Source organism: Ailuropoda melanoleuca, chromosome 4 (genome assembly GCF_002007445.2).
Source record: "Ailuropoda melanoleuca isolate Jingjing chromosome 4, ASM200744v2, whole genome shotgun sequence".
Lineage (NCBI taxonomy): Eukaryota > Metazoa > Chordata > Mammalia > Carnivora > Ursidae > Ailuropoda > Ailuropoda melanoleuca.
The window spans coordinates 92,271,720-92,287,514 of NC_048221.1; the positions used below are offsets into that span (position 1 = coordinate 92,271,720).

The 15,795-nt window shown below is 39.5% G+C and overlaps 1 protein-coding gene across 2 annotated transcripts in view; it reads right to left on the reverse strand.

Annotated features, from left to right (window-relative positions):
- The window catches only part of GFPT1 (glutamine--fructose-6-phosphate transaminase 1), a 61,467-nt gene that overhangs the window by 14,173 nt on the left and 31,499 nt on the right, over positions 1 to 15,795 (reverse strand). For both annotated transcript variants that reach the window (XM_034659248.1, XM_034659249.1), the window contains 3 exons: positions 11,224 to 11,321; positions 7,162 to 7,282; positions 6,363 to 6,520 (listed from right to left, as the gene is read on the reverse strand). In XM_034659248.1, the coding sequence (XP_034515139.1) occupies positions 6,363 to 6,520; positions 7,162 to 7,282; positions 11,224 to 11,321 (377 nt within the window). The remainder of the gene's footprint in view (positions 1 to 6,362; positions 6,521 to 7,161; positions 7,283 to 11,223; positions 11,322 to 15,795) is intronic.

Below are 15,795 nucleotides of genomic sequence, written 5' to 3' on the forward strand. Positions count from 1 at the left end.
GGAGCCGAGATGCCCTTCAACAGATGACTGGATTAAGAAGTTGTGGTCCAGGGGCGCCTGGGTGGCACAGCGGTTAAGCGTCTGCCTTCAGCTCAGGGCGTGATCCCGGCATTATGGGATCGAGCCCCACATCAGGCTCCTCTGCTATGAGCCTGCTTCTTCCTCTCCCAGGCCCCCTGCTTGTGTTCCCTCTCTCGCTGGCTGTCTCTATCTCTGTCGAATAAATAGATAAAATCTTTAAATTAAAAAAAAAAGAAGTTGTGGTCCATATATACAATGGAATATAACTCAGCTATCAGAAAGAACAAATTCTCAACATTTGCTGCAACATGGATGGCACTGGAGGAGAGAATGCTAAGTGAAATAAATCAAGCAGAGAAAGACAATTATCATATGATTTCTCTCATCTATGGAACATAAGAACTAGGAAGATCAGTAGGGGAAGAAAGGGATAAAGAAAGGGGGGTAATCAGAAGGGGGAATGAAACATGAGAGACTATGGACTATGAGAAACAAACTGAGGGCCTCAGAGGGGAGGGGGGTGGGGGAATGGGATAGACCGGTGATGGGTAGTAAGGAGGGCACGTATTGCATGGTGCACTGGGTGTTATACGCAACTAATGAATCATCGAACTTTACATCAGAAACCGGGGATGTACTGTATGGTGACTAACATAATAAAAAAACATTAAAAAAATAAATAAATAAATGGCTAAGAAAATTAATTTGTAGGCATAATTTTATAACTTGCTCTTATTCTTAATTTAATCGCAAGCACCTTCCGAAGGAAGAGTGCCTTGTTTCTTGTTTATTAGTGTGTGATGTGCAGTTTTGAAACCAGAGCAGTTCTTCATCTCTGCAGGTGTCAGATGGCACATCTGGTAAAGTACATTTACAGGATTCTCGTGAGAATTAAATGACACGATGTAAAGCACTTAGCATAATGCCTGACACGCAAGCTCAAAACAAACTTTCACCGATAAAAGCTTGAACTAAGAGACATTTATTTTCCTAGGCTAGAGAACGGTGACTGTTTTAAAATGTGCAGTCAACTACCAAAACTATTTTCATTCCCATTAGCTATATGAGAATGTGAGAGATGAGTGTTTTGCCACATTCTCTGCAATACTGAAAATTATCTTAACAGATTTTTACCATTTGCCTGCTAGACTGTGGTCTCTCACTACTACTTTATTATACACATCTTATATCTGAAAAGACTATTTTCATGTTCATTAGCCATTTATGCTTTCTCTTGTAAGAATTAACTACATTATTCTTTACTTGTTTCTGGACTTGGAGTTTTGGGGGTTTTTTGTTTAGTTGGTGTTAAAAAGGTCTTCACTGTTATGTTTTAAATACTTTTTCCCAGTTTTGGTTAAAGCTTTTATAATGGTGTTTATTAACTTAGAAGTTTTATTTTTTTAACTTTTAAGTAGTACTTTTAAGCTTAATCCATCCTAACATCAGTTAAGTATTATTAAATTTTCTTAATTCTATTGCTTTCCCTGTCCCTTTTTCTTTTTTCTTTTTAGTTCATCTGAAATTGATTTTAGCGCAAGGTGTTAACTTGTGTTTTTATTGTTATAAATAGCCAATTATCCCTCCATTTCACCCACCCTCTCTCTCCTGGCTTGTGACGTTTCCTGTAGTCTCAGCCCTCTGATGCCCTAGAGTCACGCTGCAGAACTGATTCTGTCCCACAGATCTGCCATTTCTTTTTTTTTTTTTTTAAAGATTTTATTTATTTATTTGACAGAGATAGAGACAGCCAGAGAGAGAGGGAACACAAGCAGGGGGAGCGGGAGAGGAAGAAGCAGGCTCATAGCGGAGGAGCCTGATGTGGGGCTCAATCCCATAATGCAGGGATCACGCCCTGAGCCGAAGGCAGACGCTCAAGCGCTGTGCCACCCAGGCGCCCCAGATCTGCCATTTCTTTACAGAACAATCTTCCCATCCAGAAATATGGTATTTCCATCAATTCGTGGTAAAATCTTAGAAGTCTATAAAGTTATATAGTTTTCATCTATTCAACAAGCGTTTTGAAGCATCTTACGCACTGCTTGGTGAAGTTATTTTTAAGCATTTTCATAGCTATTTGAAAACAGAATCTGCCTCCAAACAACCCCCCATATCTAAGTAGCCACTGTCACTTTATAGGGAAAATATTTTGTATATATTTTATATAAAACCTTCATATGAATTCTTATTCTAAGAAGTCTCTCACTTGCTATGCTTAAGCTCTGCAGGAGTCCATCATATCAATTGCAAATAAGGAGAATCTTATTTCATTCATCTCTATTATTAGCCTCCTTCTGCTTTATTGGGTTTCCTTTTCCTTTTTTTTTTTTTTTTTTAAGATTTATTTACGGGAGAGAGAGACTGCACACACGCACAAGGGGGTTAGGGGCAGAGACAGAGAGGGAGAGAATCTCAAGCAGACTCCCTGCTGAGCAAAGAGCCCGAAGAGGGGCTCCATCTCAGGACCCTGAGATCAAGAGTCAGTCACTCAACTGACTGAGTCACCCGGGCGGCCCTGTACTAAAGTCTTTTTAACAGTAGTTCTGACACCTTTCTAATTCACCAGCCATTTAAAGAAACTAAATTTTACATTTCAGGCATATGAGTGTTTTATTTATATTTTTATTATTAAATCACTAGGAGTATTGTGGTGTGGCCAGCTACAATATTATGTATAATTTTAACAATAAGAAATTTATTCTGGGTTTTCTTGTAGATTATAGGCTGAATTTCTATTACTCATCTCTGAATAAGGAATCACCTCATTAGTGACTATTTTCCTGTCATAATGTGGATAATGAGCCTCCTGTATAATAAAATCACAATCTGCTAATGCTCCTGACCTTCCCAATAGTTAAATGAGACTCCCAGCGGCCAGCTACTCATACATTCCTCCACAGCTACCTGTTCCTGTGCTACGATGTGGTCTACCAGCAGGCTGGGATATTTTCCCCATAGCACGGCGTAGATTTGCAGTCTCTTGCCTTCAGGCTAACGAGCACATCTATATTCTAAATTCCAGTCCCTTCCAGTCTACCTTTTCCTACTGACGCTTACTTTTCAATAAACCAATCACAAAACATATGATCAGGACAGGGGAAGAGGACCCAATATCTGGGACCCCTGGCATACTAACTGTTTCCAACTCAAACCAATCAGATGAGTTCCAGTTCCTCCAGCCCATGACTAAAAATGTTATTCTACAGAGTAAAGTTTCCTTATTTGGACTAAAGACATCTCAACACTGGTTTTTAAGTATAAATATTAAAAGAACAGCTTTAACGCACACATTTTTTCACTGTTTCCATTACAGCTTAATTTCCAATTTCATGTTTTTCATTTCACCTGTATATACCAGAAATCCAATTATGAGAAAAGTAAGTTACACCTCACACTTAGAATTTACTGAGGTTTGAAAGAATTCACCAGGAAAATGGTGACTCTGAACTTCTAAACTCGGTTTTACTTTATATTCAGCCAAAAAGTTTTATCAGTTTATTTTAAAAAATCAACAAAAGTCAGTACTGTGGTTAAATTTTAAACACCTGCAATAACATAAAAAACTGCTAAATCTGCACACTTACACCCATCGATTCCTACAGAAATATCAAACTGTCTATGGTCTGATATTATGAGAAACTTCGTAATCTCTCTAACCCTGACAGTTTTTCAGATGAAGTTGGGGATTTATAATCAAGATTACAGAATTCTTGGTCTAGGTCCATCACAGGGCCAGGGATTAGGGCCAATGATGGACTTCTTTGATCACCTATTAACATATAAACTTATATTTGCCATTCAGAAACTCTCTATGACCAAACACTACAAAACTTTCATAAACTCCAAGCCCAGAATGTCTAAGGCAATTGAAGAAAACAATTAGAGTCCAAGAAAAATTAAGACTAAATTGCCATACTTAACTAAAATTTTTTAAGGGAGCTATTTTTTAAAAGAAATTATGTAAGATGTACTATGAAATATGTACTATGAAAAGATGCTTTTCTTCTTATACAAGATGTAACCATTGGGGGAAACTGGGTGAGAAATATATGGACTTCTCTGTACTATCGTTGCAACTTCCTATAAATCTACAGTTATTTCAAAATAAAAAGATTTTTTTAGGGGCGCCTGGGTAGCGCAGTGGTTAAGCATCTGCCTTCAGCTCAGGGTGTGATCCCGGCATTCTGGGTTCGAGCCCCACATCAGGCTCCTCCACTAAGAGCCTGCTTCTTCCTCTCCCACTCCCCCTGCTTGTGTTCCCTCTCTCGCTGGCTGTCTCTATCTCTGTCAAATAAATAAATAAAATCTTAAAAAAAAAAAAAAAGATTTTTTTAAAAGGACCTGCTTTTTTAAAAAAGAGAACGACTGCTAGAAATAACAACATGAAAAAATCTCAAAAACATCAACGGTGAAGCCCTTGCTTCACCATGTGTTAAACAGAAGGAGCCAGACACAGAAGACATGTATTATACACTCCCATTTATAAGAAATTTCTGGAAGATGAGATAGTATAGCAAGAGAAAGCAAATGTAGCTGCCACAGGCTGAGGCTGAGAGGTAGGAGTGAGGGTTGACTGTAAAAGGGCACGAAGGAACTTTTTTCAAGTGCGTTAGTCTTCTAAAACAGGACTGTGGTGACAGTTACACAGCCAAATTTACTAAAACTATACACCAAAAATTGGTGAATGTTGCAGTGGTGAAATTTGTACCTCAACAGAGCTGAAAAAAATGTTAATGGTAGAATCTAGGTGATGGACATATGGGTGTTAATATGAAATTCCTTTAACTTCACTGTGTGTTTGAAAATGATCATAATAAAATGTTGAGAAGGGGCGCCTGGGTGGCTCAGCTGGTCAAGCTTCTGCCTTCGGCTCAGGTCATGATCTCAGGGTCCTGGGATCGAGTCCTACTTTGGGCTCCCTGCTCAGTGGGGAGTCTGCTTCTCCCTCTCCCTCTGCCCCCACCCCCGCTTGTGCTCTCTAATAAATAAAAAATCTTAAAAATAAATAAAAATAAAATGTTGAGAAAATTGAAGCTTTTGTGAAGAGAATTAGAAGTCAAAAAAATTATACTTTCCCTGCACTCCCAGTTCAAGAAAGATTTTTACAAAGGTAAGTCAAGAGCACCCATTCAGTGGTAGGACCCCATATCCCACACATGCCACGGTGAAGCCCTTGTTTCACCATGTGTTGTGAATAAAGGGGCTTTGGAATTCCGATCCGTGATCAAAGCTGTCTGTCTGGATACTGTTCCAAAAATCCATAAGCTGCTGCTGAGGGCAGCTGGTTATTTATTCAGGCACAGAATGGAAACCCAAGCACAAACATCTTACATGTTTTAATTACCACATGGAGAAAATTCAGGTTTCAGCTTTCTGTAAATTATAGTGTTAGCAACATCAAAGTAACCAAGAAACAAAAAAACCTCAGAGATTTTACATAAGAATCACAAATTTTCCAAAAAAAAACAAAAACAAAAAAAAAAACAAAAAAACTGAGGCTCTTTAAAAGGAAAAAAATTCAAATGTGGTTCTGTACATGTTAACATCATCCTTCACACATCCTTCATTAGAATCAAATCCACCAATACCTAAACATCTTATTAGACAATCAGCAGGAAATATCATGCTTAATCAGAAAAACAGAAATGTTGAAATCATGAAGAGTAATACAACTGTGGAGAGAGAACATCTTTTGTATTTTCAGATTCCTATTTTTATTACTAATACTACATTTATGTATATTCCAATTTCAAGGAGCAAAGTGTCTCAACTGGCCTTAAAAAAAGAAAAGGTGCTTTAGTCTCCACAGATACAGTATCCAAAGAGAAACAGATATTGTCATATAATAGTCATTTTCATTTTTTTAAATTGGGGAATTTTATACCAAAAAGTGTACACCCCCTTACAAACTTTCACAGGTAATATGCATATTTTGGCATATTTATTAGAAGCTATGAGTATATAAGTTAAAATGTCAAAGATTACTGGAATTAAGCTGGATGTTTCTAATCTGTTATTTTTCTAATTCCCTACCATACTCAACAAAAGAAGAGGACGTCAGGCTTACCATGCACCCGCTGCACCAGCAGGAGGAATATAGTGATGAATGGAAACAGCCAGCATGTATGTTATATACACTTGTCTCTTTAACCTCTCAAGATGGAAGTGGGACAGAAGAGTAAGTGTTGTGTCTGTTATTGACCGTTCAACCTTACAATAATTACAATGATTAGTAAACTATATGAGTTCCATCAGTGCTAACGAACGAACTCTACGGTATGGATTAGTGTGCTCCACCAGCACTATGATTAGATAATCAAGAGAACTCGTCAGGAACTTACCTTCGTGCTGGCCACACCAATCTCAGGCCCGGCATTAATGTGGACGCCACAGTCTGTCTCCCTCGATATGGAACTGCCCACGGTGTTCGTGATCCCCACGGTGAGAGCTCCTCTCTCCTTACAGTACCGAAGACCCATCAGGGTGTCTGCCGTCTCACCTATGTAAGAAGGAAGACAAGAGGAACACACAGAGCAGTCAGCAGATACTGTTTCTTAGATGCAAAAACAAAACACTGACTACACTTTGAACAGTATCATTTGTTTTAAGCAAAATTTAAACATGCACAAGGGGTGCCTGGGTGGCTCAATTGGTTGAGCATCCAACTCCTGATTTCGGCTCAAGGCGTGATCTCAGGGTTCTGAGATCAAGCCCCACGCCAGGCTCCATGCTCAGCAGGGCGTCTGTTTGAGATTCTCTCTCTCTCTCTCTCTTCCCCCTCTGCCCACCCACCCGGGTTGCACATGCGCTCTCTAAAATAAGTCAGTCTAAAAAAAAAAAAAAAACCCAACAACAACAAAAACATGCACTTTAAAATAATAAATTTGTAAACTTTCAATAGTAAGTTCCTACTTCTTAGGATCTCCTTTCCTTCTGTCTTTGAAAATTCAGCTCCTTGAGTGTAAAATGTGTTACTTTTACTAATTCATAGAGAATTATGTAAGATCAATATAAATCTGTATTTGTCAGGTCATCTGCAATACCTGTTTATCTTTAAATATCAGGTTTTTTTGCCAAGACATGCTATAACTATTAGAATGAATGACTTTCCTTTCCTTCAAGTCTTTAAAATTAGCATACCTGATTGACTAATGAAAAAGCAAACATCATCTCGAAAAACTGGCGTGTTTCTATCCAGGAAATCACTGGCAAGCTCCACCATAACAGGCAGCTCGGTCAGCTCTTCAAGAACTTGACGTGTCTGCAGAGAAAAGATGATTTGGTCATATCACCTAACTTCAAACACTTTCTCACTGGACTTCCTTGGAGTCAACGTACACTTTTCATTTTTTTCTGATTATGAAAATGATACACATGCATTGTTAGAAAATACAAACAATACTGATTAAAGCATAATAAATAATCAAAATTCCACCAGCCAGGATATAAGCACTGTTAACATTTTAGTACAAGTCTCTTTAGTTATCAATGAATGTATTCTTAAAAGCAAATACACCCACACAAATAAAATGTTTTGATAAGAATAGGCACTGTTCTGAGTTAGCTTGTATATTATTTCTAACTTCCCAATTCCTAATCTTGAAATGACAACTCATATAATACCAAGTCACTGAGAGAGTTCAAAGGAGATAACCACAGACACCTAAACATCCCGTGAAAAATTAAACACTTCAAAAATACTATGTATTCATAAAGTAGTAACGTTTCCCAAAAAAAGTCAATACACTTTAGGACTCTTGTTTAAGAAAGCTCACTATTTCCAAATTTTGTAGTATGGAGAGTGAAGTAGGGGGTAGTATGCTTCTATTCAAACAGCACCCTAGCATTTCTTTTACTAATTTCCATTCTAATTCAATTCCTTTTGCTCTAAACATCAGAAAATTTAAAACAATAGAAAAAATAAACTTTTAGGCAAGAACAATTTTAGGTCCTACAGATGCATACGTTTAGTTGTTGTGAAGACCACCTGCTTCTTTAGGCAAAGGGCCCCACCCATCTCTTGCCCCATCACTGCATTCCTCCTTCACAGGAGTGAAGAACTGTACAGGTGTCCTTTACTTCATATCCCTTTAATTTTCTTGTCCACAAAAGTAAACTAAATGGTTTTATTCTGTAACTTTAGTTTGGCAATTTTTAACAATGTTATAATCACTTACAGAAAGTCTTCAAAGATAAAATCTTATTTTTAACAAATCTTTTCCGTTGCAGTATTTTACTTACTAATAATACATAAATAAGTTACTGACCCTAAAATACTGGACGTTTTCCCTCAAACAAAAATCAAACTTTACTCCCTCATTTACAATATAAATGTTACACTGGAATTCTATTCTTCGAAATAAAAAAAGAAAGATACAAATCTAGCAACTTACCAGATATTTTTAAATATACCCTGCAAAAGAAATCTCAAGGTTTATCTGTGCTAATAAATATCTTTTTCTTTCAGTGGAAGCAACTCTTTATAAATACACAGCATGACATATTTGCATTGTAAGAGACTAATATGCTGTCATAAGTTCTACTGTATGTCACTGCAAAAATCCAGAGAAAATTAACATTTTGAAAGGCAAACTATACTTAGAATGATTTTAGCTGATTGTTCTTGTTCAGGATACATATTATATATTAAAAAAGAATTTATGCATATGTATCATTCACTTTGGACTCCACCAAAAGAAACACACACACACACACAAACCAGATAGAATTAACGACACTGTTTTGTATGATAAACCCCAAAAGGACTTCTAATGTTTGTTAAATATAGTAGTCTCAGCATCTACCAAAAAACAAAACAAACCTTATATTTTCTCAAATTTCATAATTAGAGAATTCTAACATAGCATATACTTTCTGCCCTAAAATTCAGGTTTAGCATTAGATGAAACATTTAGTTAAATTTTTTATTTCTGAATAGAGGGCTCACTCAGTAACAACAGATCTAAGCCAGCAGGGAACTGGCCAATCCCTTCATTTACATTCATGTCTTTAATTCCTTTTTTTCCCCCTTGTTTGAAACAAGCACTTTCTTAGAACTCTCCCCTTCAATACTGCCTAGACTTTCCTTTTTAGACCACACGATCTGAGGAGTGGGTGGGTGAGAGAACTGAGATGCAAGGGCTGGACAACCATCCAGTTTCCATCACTAGTTCCAAGACTGGCTCCCACAAATACAGATCATAGATATTTCTGCCCCCAAATCACTATGTCATAAACTTTGGAATCAATTCTAGAAGTAGAAACTGAAAGTGTAAGGGTCTTCTGTACTTAATGGGGAGTCGACACCAACTCCATTTGGTGTCTTCACAAGAAACTACACCTGGATCTAATCTATTGGACTAAAAGACCATCATACTCCTATGCTTCTGCACTGACAACCAACACACATCTTTGATACAGAATTTCAGCTTCTCAAAAATTAACTCAAAATGGATTAAAGACTTAAATGAAAGGCCTGAAACCAGGGACTTCCTAGAAAAAAACATAGGAACAAAGTTGTTGACATGGGTCTTGATAATGATTTCTTAGCTATGACATCTAAAGCACAGGCAACAAAATAAAAAATAAAAAAGTGGAATTACATCAAACCACGGCAAAAGAAACCTGAATCAACAAAGCGAAAAGTCACACTACAGAACAGGAAAAAATATCTGCAAACCATGTATCTGGTAAGGAACTAATATCCAAAACATAAAGAACTCATACAACTGGAAAAAAAAAAAATAGCCCAATTTAAAAATGGGCAAAAGACACGAATATACATTTCCCTAAAGCCAACAGGTACATGAAAAGATGCTCAACATCACTAGTCGTTAGGGAAATGCAAATTAAAACCACAATGCGGTATCTCCTCGTGTCTGTTAGCATAGCCATCACCAAAAAGACAAGAGATAACATCTGGTGTAGATGTGGAGAAAAGGGAACCCCGGGCACCGTTGGTGGGAATGTAAATTGGTGCAGCCACCACGAAAGACACTATGGAGGATCCTCAAAAGATTAAAAATAGAACTACCATATGATCCAGCAATTCCATTTCTGGGAATAGAGCCAAAGGTAAAGAAAACATAACTTGAAAAGATACCTGCACCCTCATGTTCAGAGCAACATTATTCACAACAGCCAAGACACAAACAACCTAAGTGTCCATCAATTGCTGAATGGATAAAGAAGTTGTGGTGTACACACATACACACACACAGAGGAATATTATTCAGATATGAAAAATGAGGAGATCCCACCATCTGTGACAACATGGATGGATTTTGAGGGCGTTATACTAAGCAAAATAAGTATCACAGACAAAAACAAATACTGTATGATTCACTTATATGTAGAATCTAAAAAACAAGACAAAACAAAAAGAAACTCACAGAAAAAGGGATCAGACTTGTGGTTACCAGAGGTAGGGTTCAGGGAGAGGGAATTGGAGGAAGGTGGTAAAAGGTACAAACTTCCAGTGAGAAGATACACAAGCACCAGGGATGTAACGTACAACATGACGACTACAGCAAACACTGCTGTAGGATATACGGGGAGCTGTTAAGACAGTAAATCCTAAGAATTCTCATCACCGAGAAAAATTTCTTTCCTTTATTCTTTCCTTTCATTGTACCTCTATGAAAAGATGGATTTTAACAGAACCTATTGTGGCCATCATGTCCCAATATATCTAGGCTGAACCATCATGTTATAGGTCTTAAAATTATACAATGATGTATGTAAATTATTTCTCAATAAAAGTAGAAAAAATTTAAATAAAATTTGTTTTAATTTAGCTTCCAAAAAAATAAAGAACAAAGTCTGACAAGAAGCAGACTTCCTTCGTTGGCAGAAATGTGCCTACCAAGTAAAATCCTGTTGAGGTTCGCACATGTTACCAGCCATCTGTCTGAACCAAGAAAATAATGACAAGCAAAACCTAATGACTGCTCTACAGAAAAACCTTCCCGCTCTTTGCCTTCCACAAAGTCTACCTGTATATCTAAGGGTCTTCCTAAAGCAAATCTTCCACTGATAAATAATTCCAAGCAGCTATTAACATTTCCGCCCCCAATCTTCCTGATTTTTGTCTTAACAACATGAAAAGGTGACATGTTTTAAAAAGCATAAGTGTACATGGTGCGTCACAGACACCTTCTGATACCCAACATCAAACAGTGAAAATCTTAAGAAGCCACTTACTGCTACACCAGCATGGTAACTTGTCCCACAGGCAATGAGGATCAAACGCCGGCACCTCTGGATCTCCTTAATGTGATCCTTCAAACCGCCCAAATTCACTGAAAGGGAAGTTTGTGAATATAATCATTTAGGAAGGAACCATAGGAAACAGCTACTTCTCAGGAGTGTCCACTGCCCATCTGGGAAACAACACTACCATTTTAAAGAATTACATACGATTTTGAAAACTAAATTAAATAGGTCACAACCTTAACTGTCCGCCCCAAACTTGTAACTAGCCTGACGCACCCCCCAGCAGGCCCACACCCCTACGGTTTTTATCTCACTCTACCTTGTCTGGCCATTTTTCCATTCCTCTCTTTAGATGACAATTTATCGCAAAGGCAAAACCACAGGGGCACAGACTCAAGAGGTCGGTAGGTGCTGAGGGCTGGAGGTGGGGAAGGGACTGACCACAAAGGGGCACAAGGAGGTGTGCAGGGCTTTGGAACAGCGCTTCATCGCGACTGCTGTGAAGGTTAGGGTTATGATCACCTGGTGGAGGTTTGTCAAAACTCACAGAATTTTACATCAGCAATGGTGAATTTTATTATGTCTGATTATATCTCTTTAAGCTATCTGGGAAAAAACTGAGTTACGTTCACTTCCCACATGAACAGTGCTCCCCCCACCCCCAGAACATTACTCTGAACACAACGGAACCCCCCTCTCCTGTCAGTCTTTCCCATCTCAGTAAATCCCACCCCCAGGCACCCGACGGCAGTGCCCCTCGACTGTTCCTGTCCCTCTCTACAGCCACCCCGAGCAGGTCCTATAGGCGCACCTCCCTAAGGGGACTCTAACGCCATCATGTAGTCCAAAATCTCCGAGCCAGACCAGAGCAACACTCTCCTAACTACTCTCTCTTCTATCCCCACCTCTTAGAGCCTGTCCTCCACACACAGAATAAAACCATCTCTTAGAATAATTCCTTAAAAACATTAAATGATCACAAAACCTTCCAGTGAATCTGTCCTCCTTCTGTCTCTATGGCTATTTATGGGTTCTTCTAAGGGCATCTTGGTAGAAATACTTCAACACAAGGCTAGTTTTCTACCTGTGAGAAATTTTCATTCAACATCCATTCAGTTCTTCAACTAATATTTCCTGGGCAGCCACCAAGCGAATATCCTATCTGAGGCACCACGCGGCTGGTCTGAGGAGACAGACATGCACGCCCGGGGCGGCATCATCCTGCATCTGACACACCCGCAGTCTGTCTACTCTGTCCCTGCTCTTTATTTCCCCACACTTTTTCTACCATAATTGGTTATAATATAAAACCAAGGCATATGTTTTGCTTTTTATTTTTCTGAGTAACTTTAAGTTCTCCCTTTTATTTATTTATTTTTTTAAAAAAGATTTTATTTATTTATTCGACAGAGATAGAGACAGCCAGCGAGAGAGGGAACACAGGCAGGGGGAGTGGGAGAGGAAGAAGCAGGCTCATAGCAGAGGAGCCTGATGTGGGGCTCGATCCCAGAACGCCGGGATCACGCCCTGAGCCGAAGGCAGACGCTCAACTGCTGTGCCACCCAGGCGCCCCTATGTTCTCCCTTTTAAATTTCAATACTAAGAGGGTGTATTATATCTATTTTTAAAAAATCAGCAAAGTAAAAAATAAAACAAAACCACCACAAAAAGCTTCAGAAGCTTCCCAAATGACTTGGAATAAAATCTGAACTCCTTATTATGTCTTCAAGTGCCCACATGCCCTGCCGGCTGCTTAACTCTGACCTTACCTCCTAGTACTGTCCCTCCCACCCAAGCGCTGCAGCCAGACTAGCCTTCTTGCTGTTCTGCACTTGACCAAGCGCACCCCTGCCTGCAGTATTCTTCCACAGACCTTGGCAAGTATTGGAGAGGTCTGGGAAGAAAGCAAATAGTGTTAAGAGGGTGGGTTAAAGTCATGCAACGGCAAATCAGTTTGGAGATCACTCAGTATAAAAGCAGACAGACTATCGGAGAAATATGTATTTGGGGTGATGACCAAGAATAACAGGAAGTAAGATGGGGAAATTAGCTAGCTCGGTGACAACTATTTCCCTAAAAACTAGCAAATTCCCTACTGGCTGAGGGAGGTTTGAGGTAGTTCTGGATGGAGTCATCCAAGGTCTGAATGGATGATGCTTTCGAGAAAAGCCTAATTCTGATAAGGTAGGCCACAGCTACTAGAAGCAACAAGAGGGCGCCCTGGTTGCTCAGTTGGTTAAACGACTGCCTTTGGCTTAGGTCATGATCCCAGGGTCCTGGGATCGAGCCCCTTCTGGCGCTCTCTGCTCAATGGGGAGTCTGCTTCTCCCTCTCCCTCTGCCCCTTCCCCGTCTCTCTCTAATAAATAAAATCTTAAAAAAAAAAAAAAAAAAGCAGCAAGAGTGGCCGGAGGACAGGAGCAGAAAGGAAGCATGTTCAGGAACACTGCTGAATACGGGAGGCTAGTCTGGCTCCACAAAGGACCAGCAATGTGACCTTTGGCAAGACGCTCAAACTGACAGAGCCTCGATTTCCTTATCTTAACAATAAAAAAAGATAACAGCTATCCTGTTTGTATTACAGAACTTTTATAAGGAAGGTAACACTGATAAAAGTGCTTTTTAAAATCCCGAACTTCTAAAAGTTTATCTCACTGTCTTTCCTTGTGAAATAAATCTTTTTCCAGATCTTTCTTCCATAAATACCATAGATGGCCCCTACTGCGGCTCTTCCAGTTCTTCCAGCTGAACCACCTTTAACAACCCCCTCTCCCCCCACCTGCAGGTGCAGCTCCTGCTTCTCTCCTCCCCTTCCCCATCGCTTCAGCCCGGACAGGACAACATCCTAAGCGGCAACTGCATCTCGGCCTCCCGCCCATCCAGTGCACACTGCTCAGACTGGTACCCAGTTCACTCCAGTGAAGCTCTGATCGTCCTAGCTCCTAAGCCTCCTCATAGCTCTGCAATTTCTACACAAGGAGGTCTCCCCACACCCCCAAGGTCAGAGCATTCGAGGACCCCTTTGGCAGCTCCTCCCATCTTCTTTCCCAGACTTACTGCTCCTCACTCCTCTTCGGGTAGATGTGGCAAACTGGACTACACAGTATTCTGCCAATAGCTGCCCGATGGTTTCCCACTAGCTCCCCTTAGCTAACGCTGTTCTCTCCAACTGCAATGCTCCCGTGTCATCTTCACCTTCCAAATCCTTGAAACTCATGCCTGCCTGCTTCATGAAGCCTTCCCTGCCCACTGACACATTTATTCTTCACTCCAAATTCAACAGTGAACTTTAAACATCTCAACATTAAACTGTATTTCTAATGTCACTGATCATATTTTACCTCTCTTTAAATAACTATATATTCACTCCCCTTCTAGATTTATGAGAACCTCAAAAAGGAGACCGTATCAGAAATAACTTCCTTATAGTCCCTACTATGTTCAGCATGGTGTTCCAAACACATTTGTTCAATTTATAATTCAGCTTCAACAAATCTCTCCTGTTGAGAAAGTCTGATGCCGCTCAGAAAAGAAAAAGATACAGAGACAGCATTTGCTCAGGGAAATCATTCTCTACCCATTAAAAGACCATGGCATAAAAAGACACTTAATACTGCACACATGACACACAGACTCAGAAAGAGATTTTCGCACCTAGCAATTATTTCTCAAAAACAAATTAATGCCAAGAAGCTCAGCCCAAAGCGTGTTTGTGAAACTGTTTACTAAATTGGTCACGAAGAGCGAGGAGTGCTCCCAAAATGGGATTTCACAATAAACAGTTTATAGACACCTTATGACCCCAGAACGTCAATCTCAAACTCATCTCTGCAAGGTGGACAAGCTCCTATGACACAAGGTCCAGGCAGAATTTCCAGAAAGAAGACCAGGGCTGCACTCTCAGCTCATCTTAAACAAGCAGGAAGGTACAGGTTATCCCAGAAGGCATTAAGCAAACAGGTGGAGAGCCTCTGGGGAAGCTGACACCTTCACTCATTTAGAAACTGAGAGAGAAAATCCAGGCTGAGCAGATACATGTAAGCTTCCCAAGGAGAGGACCAGGTCTCACTACTCTTGGAATTTACAGTGCCCAGAACAGTCCCTGTTACGTAGCAAGTGCCCAATAACAGTTTTCTGAAGCGAAAACAAGTTAAATGTTTTTAATCATACACTGGGGGACATCCCCCCCTTTCCAGGAAAATTATGCAAATACTCCTTTAACCAACAATTTTCAAATGTGACTTTCTAGCCAGTTTTCACATTTTTTATAACTACCTTAAGATACGTCACGTACCATAAATTCACCCTTTTAAAATGTACAATCGGTGGTTTTTAGTACATTCAGAGTTGTGCAACCGTCACCACTATCTAATTTTAGAACACTTCATCACCATCCCAAGCCCCATAGCCATTAGCATCACTCTCCACCCCCATCCCCTCAGCCTCTGGCAACCATTAGTTATTATCTCCCCTTTTTTATTGCAGTAAACTATATGGAGCATAAATTTAACATTTTAACCATTTTTAAGTGTACAGTTCCGCGGCATTAAGCACATTCACA